The following is a 13,475-nucleotide window of genomic DNA, read 5'->3' on the forward strand; positions in this document are numbered from 1 at the left end:
TGTTCAGTACCCCATGTGGCTGGTGGTTACAGTACAGGATGACAGAGACAGAGAGCATTTCCAGCCTCCCAGAGAGTTCTGTTGGACAGCCCTGATCTAAAGCTACAGATCAGCAGGAGGCAAGTGGAAATTTTTAGAATGAACCATGGGGAAAGCTTGAGATCGTCTGAGCCTTTTCATTGCAGCTAAGGTCTCATGAATAAAAGACACATCACTCTAGGGTCACCTTAGGCTACTACTGACGACGTTTCTGTGCCACTTGCGCTGGCTTATTAACCAGCTAAAACAACAACCCCACGTACGTTCTTTCACAGAAAAAAAAAAAATCATACATTTCCACCAATCCTCTTGTATTTCTTTTTTCCTTGGGCTTTTCACTAACTCGTAACAACTCTGTCTCCTCCACTAACTTTCCATGACCCCTGTCAGCAGGACTGCTCTCAGCCCTGCTCCCTTTGTCATTTCATTCAAGATTTCACTCAATAAACCCTTCCAAAAATACCTAATGACTTCTTGCATGTGATTTATTTCCTTGCAAATAGGGCCACGGACACGATCCGGCTCTTCCGCAACACAAAGGGGCCAGGGAAGGGAATCGGTTAGTCTCTTTCCCTGAATGACATAATTACAGTTAAAGCTGGCAGTGATGCAGGATACAGACAAAAAATTCATGCTTAGCTGTTAGTTTTATTATTTTCTAAATAACTCCCTCAAAATTCTGTAATGGAAGGCATCTGCTCTGCAAGAGCAAGCAGAATATCAAATCCACGTGTCCTTGGGCTGATTCAACCATTCAATCCTCTGAGGCAAATGAAAAAATCATTTCATCAGCAATTACACTGAACCCGAAAAACTTCCCAGTGAGAGAGATGGTCAGGCCTTGAATATCCCCTGAAAGAACAGGAAAGCAAAGAATAACACTGTAAGCAAACAGAGGCAGCTACAGAGAGAAGAGACCCTGCCAGCAGGGTAGGGGACAAGCAGCATTTCCTTCTGGCATGTTCGCTTTCAATCAAGTTCCATGCAAACAGCTTTGCTTTCAGGACGAGTAGGCAGATGTGGGCTCAAAACAAATGCTAAAATTGGGAGCACTTTCAGCCCACAGGCAGGCAATTTTCAAGCTAAGAACACAGAAACAGACACCGGTGATGCAGGCTATGCAGCAACACTTAGGCTGGCTTGTACAGCAGGGACCCGAGGGCACGTTGGCAGGTGTGGTGAGAGACCCCAATACAGGCAGCGGCCCTGTGCCTTCCCTTGCTTGCCTGCCACTGGCTGGATTTTTGTGGAGAGCTCACCATTGGGTGGGCATACGGAAGTGAGCTGGGCTAAAATGTGCACTTCTAAGGAAAATCCAGGGTGGAAGAAGGTGGGGCCTGCCTGCTAGGAAGAAAGGAGGGCTTAATGAATAAAACAAGCCTGGGGCAGATAGGGGAGGCCAGGGAGATTGGATGGGGTCAGGGGATTAAGGGTCTTTCTTTCCCCTCCAAGTTCATCTTTTTGCTCACTCGGTGAGATAGCTCCTGTTTCTCTTCCTCCTCTTTATGTCATTTGAAGTTTTCTTGCCAGGAAATATTGCAAGCCTGGCATTAGCAGTGCAGTGACAATAAAACGGGACAAAGGTGACTAGCATTTTTCACATGGTGTGCCCTGAAACTGTCTAGCAGGTCAACAGTGAGAGAAACCTATGGCCTCAGGAGGGACCTAATGGAGGAAGCCGGTATTATGTAATGAGGTTGTACAGAGTTGTATCCTGAAGTGAAAAGCCAAAAATGTATAAACTGTTGGCATAGAATTCTTATTCAAGTTTGCCAACTGTTTTAAGTGTTAACATTATGCAAAGCACATGCAAACATCTTTCAAATTAAAGACAGATCAGTGTCTCCCTTTTCTTTGCCAATTAGAATTTTCAAGACTAGACAACAGAGTTAACACAGCAGCACTCTTGGCTCCTACAGACATCATGTATACACATACACACAGAGCCTGTCAGACTGATGCTGAAGAAAAGTGCTTTATCCATGAATTTCTTAGGCCTATTCATGACCAGTATTACCCATTTACCAATGCAAAATAAAAGAAAAATCTATGATTCCTGTTTCAACTCTTCAGAAAAATGCCACAGAGCTCCCCAGTCTCCAGTGTTAATTCTGAGCATTCTACTCGCAGCACTTCCTTTATGGGAATTCATGGGATAAATTGTTCTCAAATCCCAGTAGGAAGAAAAGATATGCCTGTACACCAATATCTTCTTAGGTTTCATATGAATCACAGAATTGATTATTTTCGGAACCCAAATCAGGGCGGCTCTAGGAACTACAGAAGACCACACAGTGTTGTGTTCACTGTTCACTAACCATACCCTGGGCCTCATACAGTTTTTCTCCATTACCTGATTTCCTTATTCATTTTACTTTTAATCCAGCTGATCCATGTTCCTGTTTGAACTACCATCTTAACTACTTGTTAGGAACAAACAGAAACAGGATGGCAAGTAAATACATTAAAAATAATCAGAAAACAGCTACAGAAAAGGAAAAGAAATAAAGATGTAAAGGGGATGGAGAACCATCTATCATGCTAATGCACATCAAAAGAAAGCCAGAGCACCCATATTTATATCAAACTAGATTTTAAATCAAAGACTGTAACAAGAGATGAAGAAGGGCATTATCATAATTAAGGGGTCTGTCCATTAAAAAGACCTAACAATTGTAAATATTTATGCCCCCAACTTGGGAACACCTAAATATATGAATCAATGAATAACAAATACAAAGAAACACATTGATAACAATACAATAATAGTAGGGGATTTTAACACCCTACCTATAGCAATGAATAGATCATCTCAGCAAAAGATCAACAAGGTAACAATGGCTTTGAACAACACACTGGACCAGATGGATTTAACAGATATAGTCAGAGCATTTCATCCTAAAGCAGCAGAATAGACATTCTTTTTGAGTGCACATGGGACATTCTCCCAAATAGATCACACACTGGGTCACAAATCAGCCCTCAACACATACAAAAAGATTGAGATTGTAGCATGCATATTTTCAACCACAACAATGAAACTTGAAGTCAACCACAAGAAAAAAATTTGGAAAGATCACAAATACATGGAGGTTAAAGAACATCTTAGGAAAGAATGAATGGGATAACCAGGACATTAAAGAATAAATGAAAAAAGTACATGGAAGCAAATGAAAATAAAAACACAACAGTCCCAAACCAGCAAATGCAGTCCTACCTCAAAAAGCTAGAAAAGTCTTAAATACACAGCCTAACTTTACCCCTGAAGGAGCTAGAAAAAGAACAGAAAATAAAACATAAAGCCAGTAGAAGAAGGGAAATAATAAAGATTAGAAAGAAATAAATGATACAGAACTAAAGGGGGGAGAAAAACTGTAGAACAGATTAACAAAACTAAGAACTGGTTCTTTGAAAGCATCAATAAAATTAATTAACCCCTAACCAGACTTATCAAAAAAAATGAGAAAGGACCCAAATAAATAAAATCAGGAAAGAAAGAAGAGAGGTCACAACAAATGCCACAGAAATACAAATAATTATAAAAGAATATTATGAAAAATTATATGCCAGCAAACTAGGCAATCTGGAAGAAATGGACAAATTCCTAGAGACATACAAACTAGCAAAACTGAAACAGGAAGAAATAGAAAACCTAAACAGACCCAAAACCAGTAAAGAAATTGAATCAATAATCAAAAATCTCCCAACAGACAAGAGTCCAGGGCCAGATGGCTTATCTAGAGAATTCTACCAGACATTTAAAAAGTTAATAACTATTCTTCTCAAACTGTTCCAAAAAATGGAAATGGAAAGAAAACCTTCAAATTCATTCTACAAGTCCAGCATTGCCTTGATTCCAAAATCAGACAAAGACCCTACAAAAAGGAGAATTACAGGTCAATATCCATGAAGAACACAGATGCAAAAATTCTCAATAAGATACTAGCAAATTGAATCCAATGGTACATTAAAAGAATTATTCACTTCGATCAAGTGGGATTTATTCTTGGGCTGAAGGGTGGTTCAATATTCACAAATCAATCAAAGTGATACACCACATTAATAAAAGAAAGGATAAGAACCATATGATCTCTCAGTAGAGGCAGAAAATGTATTTGACAAAATACAGCACCCATTCTTGATAAAAACTTTCAATGAAGTAGGTATAGATGGAACATATCTTAACATCATATAGGCCATATATGAAAGACCCACAGCTAATATCTTCCTCAACAGGAAAAAAACAGAGCTTTTTCCTCTTCAGTTAGGAAAAAGACAGGTATGTTCACTCTCACCATTACTATTTAACATAGTACTAGAAGTCTTAGCCTCAGCAATCAGACAACAAAAAGAAATAATAAGCACTCAAATCAGCAAGGAAAAGGTCAAACTTTCACTATTTGCAGACATGATAGTCTACATAGAAGACCCAAAACAGCCTACCAAAACATTGCTAGAACTGATACATAAATTCACCAAAGTCGCAGGATATAAAATCAATGTACAGGGACACCTGGGTGGCTCAGTTGGTTAAGTGTGCAACTCTCAACAACCCAGAGAATATGACCTGAGCTGAGAAACTGAGTTGGATGTTCAACCAACTGAGCCACACAGGTGCCCCTGAGAACCCAATATTTTCACCACACCATTATTCATAGGTTTTCTCCATCTTTGGCTGCCAGTCATAAATGATTAATGCTGACACATGACAAGCTCTCCAGTTGTCAAGAGCTGTGACCACAATGATTGCACATCAGTCCAACATCTGCACCAACCAGTCTCTAGCAGACTTTGTCAGTGTCCTTTGGAGCTTAATCCAGTTCTTTCTCTCTCTTTCTCTCTCTCTCTCTTTTTTTTTTTTTTTTTTTTTGGTCTCCCTGAGTCTAACTTGAACCAGGGGGAATAGCTACTGATTCCTACCAGTAGCCACACCTCCATCCCAGATAGTAGGGCAAACAGGTTTTATATGACATTAGACCATTACTACATACTCTGGGCTTGGGTGTTGAAGACCAGAACCAGGGAACTTGGTGAGCAATGTCAAAATCTGCAACAAGTTAAGAGGAAGAATTAGCCATGATAGGCAATGGGCAGCTTGACTGAGGACCTCTAGAACCATGACATGAGTTCAGACCAACCTCAAAGCCATGAATGTCTGACACTAACATGCTTACTCTTAAAGCTCTCCTAACTCAAAATAACACAAGAATCCAGACTTAGACCCAGACTTCTATTCATTGCACTCCAATTAAAGGAAGGAACAGATCTTCCCATATTCTGGGAAATTCCTGTACTTCCCAGGGCACCCTGCCCCATGGGGGAGGTCTGTGATAAGCTTCCCTAAGTCACTCTTTCCACAGAGGTTCCCAGGCTGATGCTGGATGGAACACCAAATGTACTTGTCAGCTTGCATGCTGCCTCATTATTCCTGAGAAGAATCCATCATGATTCTACTAAAGCTTGTTGTTCTAATGGCTTTTTAATTATCTTCCTCCTTTCCTCCTCCTTAGTTGCTAACTTGTCAATTTAAGGCATTTCTTGTTTAAAAGGGTGCTACTTTTGATGATGGCAACCATCCAGTTAAAATTCCATTAAGTTCTTCAGCCAGGAGGCTTATTTTTAAATTATGTGAAGCTAGAAGCTTCAACCAGGTAGAGAAGCAAGGTTCTCTGCTTCCATCTGGGTGATTGCCCTTGGAATTTGGACACTTTGATTGAATACCCAATATTTTTTATGTCATCAATAAATAAATCAGTTATCATACAGCAAAAAAAAAAGCTCTTTGCTAATTTTGCTATGAAACCTTTTTATTTTCACCACAGAAACATTATTAAAGCAACAAAAGTCACCTCCTATAACCCCTACTCTGTACTGAGCTGCAAAAGGCAAGTTAGACAGGACACAAGATCCTTGCTTAGTTAATGGAATGTTTTGTTTGATTCACTAATTTAACAAAAATTAATCACCTGCCAGGCACTAGCCAAGGCACAGAGAGTACAGAGATGAACAAGACAGACAATGTTGCTGATCTTATGGAACTTACACGTCCAGGCAAGAGGAACAACTAGTACAAAGGCCCTGAGGCAGAAATGAATGAGCTATTTCTGAGATTAAAAAATACAATCCCCATCACAGCATCTATTAGGCAGGGTGAGGGGCATGATGGAAACAGGGGCTAGAAAGATAGACAAGATCTAAGTCTCATGGTATCTTAAGGTCTTGTGAGGGAAAACAGATTTTAATCTAAGTGCCACAGAAAATCAGAGAATTTAATCAGGAAAACATAATCTAATTCATCTTTTTTAAAAAAAAAAAACATTTTGGCTTTATGGACAATGAACACCATCTCGAATTTCATTTTTTCCCCTCTATCTCTGTTGTAATATGAAGCACTGCCTCGGTAACCAAACTGAAGAAGCCATCTTAATGCTTCCAGGCTGGGTCATCCTCATCAGGGGAGTATCATTACCCAACCAAGCCTTAACCAAAGTATCAAGTATCATTACCCAACCAGCCTTAACCAAATCCCATGAAGAACCTTCCAGTAATACCGTTCAGATAATGCTGTTCTTCCATACACAGCTGACTACAATTAGACTTTTACTGTAGAAGACCCCAGGACAGCTAACTTTGCCCTCCTTTGCACATAGGCTAGAGTGACCTACAGGCACTGCCCCTTCTAACTAGCCATTGTATTCATTCTACTTTCAACAGAGGAGTAGGAAAGCTGTAAAGAAAGGGATCTAGGGTTCCAGAAGGAATGGTGGGGAAGCAGGTGGCCAGCAAACACAGGGTGTGGCAGGTGGATAATACCTCTTTGAATACTTCGTTTTAGCTTGTTACACAGATCCATGCGGGGGTTATCTAGAGACTCCTCTATAGATCCTGGGCTTTGTTCTGGAGAAGGAAGGCCTCTGCTGAGATCCAATGGTACTTTGCCAGGGTGCGGTGGTGGGGATGCAGCAGGGCTGTGGGTGGTGGTAGGACTGCTGGATGCTGAGCAGGTGGTCAGGTCCAAAGCTCCTATCCTTGAGTTCAACGGAGAAGTCAAGGACAGCTTTCTGGCCCTCACTGGGGAGGACGTCCTGGACACAGCCAGTGGTGGTGGGGAAGAGAATTTGCGACACAAGCGTGGGGATTTGCCATCCACCAAATGTTCACCTCTATTGTTCTGGCTGGTAGCAAAAAACAATTCTAATGACCTAAAAATAAGAGCAGAAGCTATTGACAGATGATAGCCAAGTAAAGACTATTCCCCTGATTATCATTCAGAACATGCTCCCTACATTAAAAGGCCACAATATCATCACACTTCCGTTGCTGAATTTCCTTTATTTAAATGTTACCTATATACCACACATTTGCTGAAGGAATACAGACAATTTTCAGGCCTTGTCTAATCCCTTGCTTACTCGACTGTGACCCAAAGACCAGTAGCATTGGTATCTCTGGGGAGCCTGTCAGAAATGCAGAACTAAGGCTCCACTCCAGATATGCTAAATCACAGTCTGTAATTTAACAAGACCCCTGAGTGATTCTTAATATACGTTCAAGTTAGAAAAGCACAACTGTTAAAAAAAAAAAAAAAGAAAGAAAGAAAGCCTAAGATAATAGTTAGCTTCCAAATAATCACGGAGGAAGCAAAGATGAGTTGGGGACTCTAGAGTTCTCAACTTCTTCCATGGGAACCATCTGTGAACTCTACCTCCCACCCCTCTACAGGCAGGCCAAATTCCCAGGTGAGCCAATCCTGTAGGAGCAACTCTACTGAATGTCTGCTCAGCTGCATGGAGACTCAGGCACCAGGGGGGGCCAACTTCCATGACAGGCAAGTCTAGAGCCTACCTGACAGGGATGGAGGTAAAAGGCCTCTTGTATATATCGGAAAGTTTTGCCAGCACCACAGCTGCTGTAGTGAAAATACGATAGGTGTGCAGAAAGGTGTTGAGGAAATCAATACTAAGAAATCGCAAGTCTGTCAGCCGCTCCAGGAGGCGCTCCACACTGGCATAGCGGATCTGGGGCACTTTGCAGGAGTTGAGGGTTTTACTGAAGCAAATGTCAGTGTCATCTTTATGAAGACGGGAATCAGACCTACACACAAAGCAGGAACATGAGAACAATACCAGGGCATGGCTTCCTCTCCACCACTGAGTATTTCAGTATTCAGAGACACAAACTTGTATGAGTACTTTCCATCATATTTGATAAAAGATGTTGAAATGACTTATTACATGCAAGAAGGCAGGGCTATAAAAACAATAACTACATTATTATAATTTAGGAAGGTCAGAATTAATTGTGAAGAAGGTAAGAATAATTCATTTCACTCTGTGGATTCCTTCTTGTAGGGGAAGAAAATTATTTTCCCTCTACCTTTCTGAGTTCTTGGATGAGACTCTTATAATAGAAGACAAGTTAGGAAGAGAAAAACAAACAGAAGTTTATTAACATGCATACCTCATGTGCACCCAGGGAAAAATAAGCAACTCCCAGAGGTAGCTTAGAATTCAGGCTTAAATACCATCTTAAGAGGGAAAATGGGTGGGGGGTGAGGTGGGTAGGCCTCTTAGAGAAGAGAAAATGATTTTTAGGAAAGATGAATGGACCCTTAGGAGACTAGATAGGAGGTATGATAATTTGGGACAGCTCGTTTGGGTGAGGGGTTGAATTCTAGTCTTTTCCTGTACAATAAATTCAATCCTCCCTGGTTGATGAAATTCTCAGGGAGGGGATTTATGACGTCTGAGTGCCTTTTGGAAGATCTGTCTTTAGGCAAATAAAAGGAGTTCAGAGAGTGTTTCTCCCTGCATTTGCTGTTTTTCAAGTGCCTATAGTTCAATCAATATGCCCAAGTAGCATGTTTGGGGTGGGACATTTCTGCTATCCTGCACTTCTCTCTGTCTAGTTCAATCGTTTTATTAGAGAAAAGAAACCAAATGTCCTGTTTAGGAGGGCCATTGCTTATGCCCTTAAATCAGCATGTCAGAAGTACGCTTAATAAGTAATGGGTGATGTTTTTCTCACAGATGGGTAGAGAGGAGAGGGAGCTACAGATATCCCTGCTGTATCTGTGGTTATTTTTTCCCTCACTTCTAATTTTGTGCAATTGTTCCCCCACCCCATTTTTTTTTAAACTATTTTAACTAAACTGACCAAGAGGTTATGTTATTAGGTATTTTTTTCCCTTTAGAGCTGGCTCTTTGAACAATTCTACGGTTCTTCTATATTTTAACATATTTGTTTCTGTACTTGTCTTATTTTCTTCCCACACTTTCTTACAGTTTGTCATTCTTTTTCTAACTTCTTCAACTGAATGCTTAATTCACTTCATTCTTCCTGGCTCATTAATGAGTTTAAGTCTATCTGTTTTATTAGTACAGTTTAATCCACAAATTGTGTGAAATGTTATGTCTTCATTATTTTGCAATATTTTATAGTGTTTGAAATATCTTCATTTAAAAAAAAGTAATAATGGATGCCTGGGTGGCTCAGTTGTTAAGTGTCTGCCTTCGGTTCAGGTCATGATCCCAGGGTCCTGGGATTGAGCCCCACATCAGGCTCCCTGTTGGCGGGAAGCCTGCTTCTCCCTCTCCCACTCCCCCTGCTTGTGTTCCTCCTCTCACTGACTCTCTCTCTCTCTCTCTCTCTCTCTCTCTCTGACAAGTAAATAAATAAAACCCTAAAAAAAAAAAAAAAAAAGTAATGGAAGAGATTACCCACGAACAGTATCCACCATTGCCCCCCCCCCCCCCACTTCCTGCAGTGTCTTGCGTTTTCTCATTCTGTAAAACCTCCCATCTGGCTGCTCCTTCACCCTCCTGGATTCCCTGGGGGCCTGAGCAGCCATCCCAGGTGGATGAGCACACTAGCGGGAAGGTTCACACAGCAGCCCTCACTTGCACATTTGTTCGAAAGGCCAAAGGAGGCCAGCAGAGAGGCAAAGCTTGTAAGGGGAGATGCCTGGAAGCAGAGGCTGAATCCAAATGGGGCTCAAAGAAATGCACACCTTCGTTAGGACTGCCCAGGGCTTTCGCATTCTCTTCTGAGATCCCTTGTTCCCCTCCACTGCAGTTATCTCAGAACAGGCCATCAGTGAAGTCCAGGATTTCACCAACTGATCAAAGGACATACTGCGGGGCTAGGAATGTTCAGTAAGGCAACTGCTTGCTTAGAATCAGCTCGCTTGTTGTGAGTGCCCTGAATTAGCCCCTTCAGCACTTTGAGGGATTTTAAATTATATATTTATTTTCTTAAAAATAAAAAGGAATCAATAACTTTCTTAGCTTGCTCTTGGAAACTTCCCCCCCCCCAACCCATGCGGGGTGCAGGCAGAAGTACTTCATTTGCAGGCTCAAAAGAGCATTTTAAATGAGCAGCTTAACCCTGCTGAGGAACTAAGGGTGGCCCCTTAGTTTTAGCCACTTTATTGTTCTCGAAAATACACAAGAGCATCTTTTGAGATCCTTGAAAATGGCACGGGGCTCTTTTTTCCCCACTCACTATGTGACCCTTAATCAACTTTACTCTTAGGGTCCTTAATTTTCTCATTAGGAGAAAGACCTTAAGAACTTTCATGAACCAATCAGTCTGTCCAGAAGATGGATGATCAAGGTAATCACTTTCTCCCCCATCATTTTCCCTTTAAAAATCTCCGTTTTCTAAGAAAGGTGAGGTTGACTATTATTAAAAGGAAGCAACCCTTACCCTACCCTATCCTAAAATGGAAGCATCACTTAAAGGGGAATTTTCACCTAATAAATATCATAATTTTGCATTCTAATAGTGGTTCTGAGCTTTGCAGCTTTTGACTCTAATTACTTTACTCAAAACACTTGAAGAAATGGGGTGCCTGGCTGGCTCAGTTGGCAGAACATGCAACTCTTAATCTCAGGGTCCTAAGTTCTAGCCCCACGTCAGGCATGGAGCTTACTTAAAAAACAGCAACAACACTGGAAGAAAAAACTATGTTGTGGCAACATTAAATTAAAATAAAAATGACTAATGATACCACTGTCCTTCAGAATTATGATTTTCCTTTTAAGAAAATAAATTAAATATGATGAAATTATTTAATTTTCTTTTATTACACTGAACGGAGTGTTTATTTCCTAAGGGGCTCTCAAGTGAGATATAATGCATTACTTAAGCCTCCTGTGACAATAACAACTCCTTTTTTGGCGAACTTAAAAAAGCAATCTCGAAACCTGAAACCCAAATCACCTATTATAATTAAGTTTTAAACGGAAGTGAGTGCCTCCACAGTGACACCATGTCAGTAATAAGACACAATGAGGGGAAAAAAATGTCTTTTTTTTTTCATGGTATGTGGCCAAGGAGATGCACAGGGAGGAGCTCATACAGAATTTAGAATAGGTCCACAGAGGGAACTATCAGAAGGAAGAGAGAATGTCAAATTATCCTCTTTCCTCTGACTGAGGATAATCAGGCTCAGTAAGGCTGAGGAAAGTGGAATGAAGAAATATATGAGACTTTACTCTGCCTCAGATGTACATTCAGAATAGGCTAGATGGGCATCAAAGCATGCGTGTCTCTAATCAAAAATCTTTACAACCCGAGATACAGGTTTCTGTCCTAGGAGGAGAGCAGTTCCTCTCATCTGTGCTCCCTAAAGAGGAAAGTCACGGTCTGCGTGTGAGGCAGTTACACATGAAAGGCTGGACATGGACATTGTCAAACGGACATCATAGGTGACAGAAGATGCCTCTGAGTGTCAGCCATAACCAGTTAGGCATGAAATTAAAGTTTGTATCTTTATTCATTTTTAAAGTCAACAAAGTATATGTACAGCATATGTAAAGTAGCTCTAGGGTTTAGGAGCTTATAACTTGGCTGCAATGTCCAATTTACATATTCTCATTCTAAAGCGGTTGGGACTTTCATGGCTGTCTAGCCTTCAAGAAACTACTTTAAAAAATGAATAAAAGTAACATATGCTATTTTGTGAAATATTAAAATAATAATCCTATGGTAGAAAATTAAACTAACTCTAAGCTAATGATGCGAATTTAAAAATTAAGTCACAATTTGGACCTCTTGGTTGAATACTGCATACCTGGTCTTAATCTTAATATCATACATTTTTAACTAATATGGTTTAAAAAAAAAACTAGACTAAGTCAAAAACAAAAAAAAAACTGAATGCTAAAGGAATCTACGCCCTAGAGCCTTAAAACAGTTCTACCTAAAATGTTTTTAAATTTGACCGGTAATTTAAAATACTGTTATTCTTTCTCAGTTTATATTTTTCTTTTTCAAAGATTTTATTTATTTATTGGACAGAGAGAGAAACCACAAATAGGCAGAGAGGCAGGCAGAGAGAGAGGAGGAAGCAGGCTCCCCGCTGAGCAGAGAGCCCGATGCGGGGCTCAATCCCAGCACCCTGAAATCATGACCTGAGCTGAAGGCAGAGGCTTAACCCACTGAGCCACCCAGGCGCCCCATTTTATATTTTTCTGTAGTAATTATGGCACTAGTACAATGTACTTTGCCTTCATCTGATACAATAATAAGTTCTAAAAGCTGTACTGCTGGGATGGTGCTAAGAGCACTAATTTCCTATCAGAAGAGGAAAATTAATGTTATTTATTGCCTTGGCACAAATAGCTCAGATCTAAAAAAAAAAAAATCCACATTAAAAATGCATAGGAGACAAATATTTTCTTAGTTTCATGTAACTTTTTTAAAAAGATATAACAGGACTGCTTTCAAAAATACATTTTATTCTTAGAATTTGAATTGCAAAAAAACCCAAAAAAACAAACAAACAAAAATGAGAACAGGGAACAATTTGGTCATCTCAAAATACTCCTGAAACCACTTTGGAATTTATAACTGAAAAAGTATGTAGAGACAAAAGCATTAATACAGAGAGCAATGGCACATAGTTAATGATATAATTTCTCACTGAAAACTACCATTTCCCTATTGGCCACTTTAAATTATAGGATATGTTTTGTTAACAAAATAGAGCGAGAGCATGATGACAGACTTGGGCAAATCCACACGTAGGCATGGTAGATGGTACCCTACATATGTACATGGGAAAGCCAACTGATTCATGTCACGTGTCTTTGAAATCGAAATATGTCTCTATAACCAAATCTGAGTAATACAATTCATACCCACTGGGAAGATGCCAGAAGAATATGCCATATTTTGACCCAGACCCTGACCCTGGGTATATCTGGCTGTCACAGCTTTTCATATTGAACTTGAAAATCTCAGTAGGCTTTTGCCCTGAATGAAAGCATATGTAAGAGTACGAAAAACATTTTTCTAGGCTATGAATCAATAAACATGAATCTGAAAAACCATTTTGATTGTATTATTTATAATAGCATACCATGAATTATCACATTACTATCAAGAAACATCACAAAAATGAAGCAGAATCCTATTGAAGCAATATTTTA

General features: G+C 40.0%; 1 protein-coding gene across 2 annotated transcripts in view; it reads right to left on the minus strand.

Annotated features, from left to right (window-relative positions):
* Positions 1 to 13,475, minus strand: part of RASGRF2 (Ras protein specific guanine nucleotide releasing factor 2) — a 251,133-nt gene that overhangs the window by 102,456 nt on the left and 135,202 nt on the right. For both annotated transcript variants that reach the window (XM_032335831.1, XM_032335830.1), the window contains exons 14-15: positions 7,885 to 8,133; positions 6,853 to 7,241 (exon numbers count right to left, since the gene is read on the minus strand). In XM_032335831.1, the coding sequence (XP_032191722.1) occupies positions 6,853 to 7,241; positions 7,885 to 8,133 (638 nt within the window). The remainder of the gene's footprint in view (positions 1 to 6,852; positions 7,242 to 7,884; positions 8,134 to 13,475) is intronic.

This window comes from Mustela erminea, chromosome 3, assembly GCF_009829155.1.
Source record: "Mustela erminea isolate mMusErm1 chromosome 3, mMusErm1.Pri, whole genome shotgun sequence".
Lineage (NCBI taxonomy): Eukaryota > Metazoa > Chordata > Mammalia > Carnivora > Mustelidae > Mustela > Mustela erminea.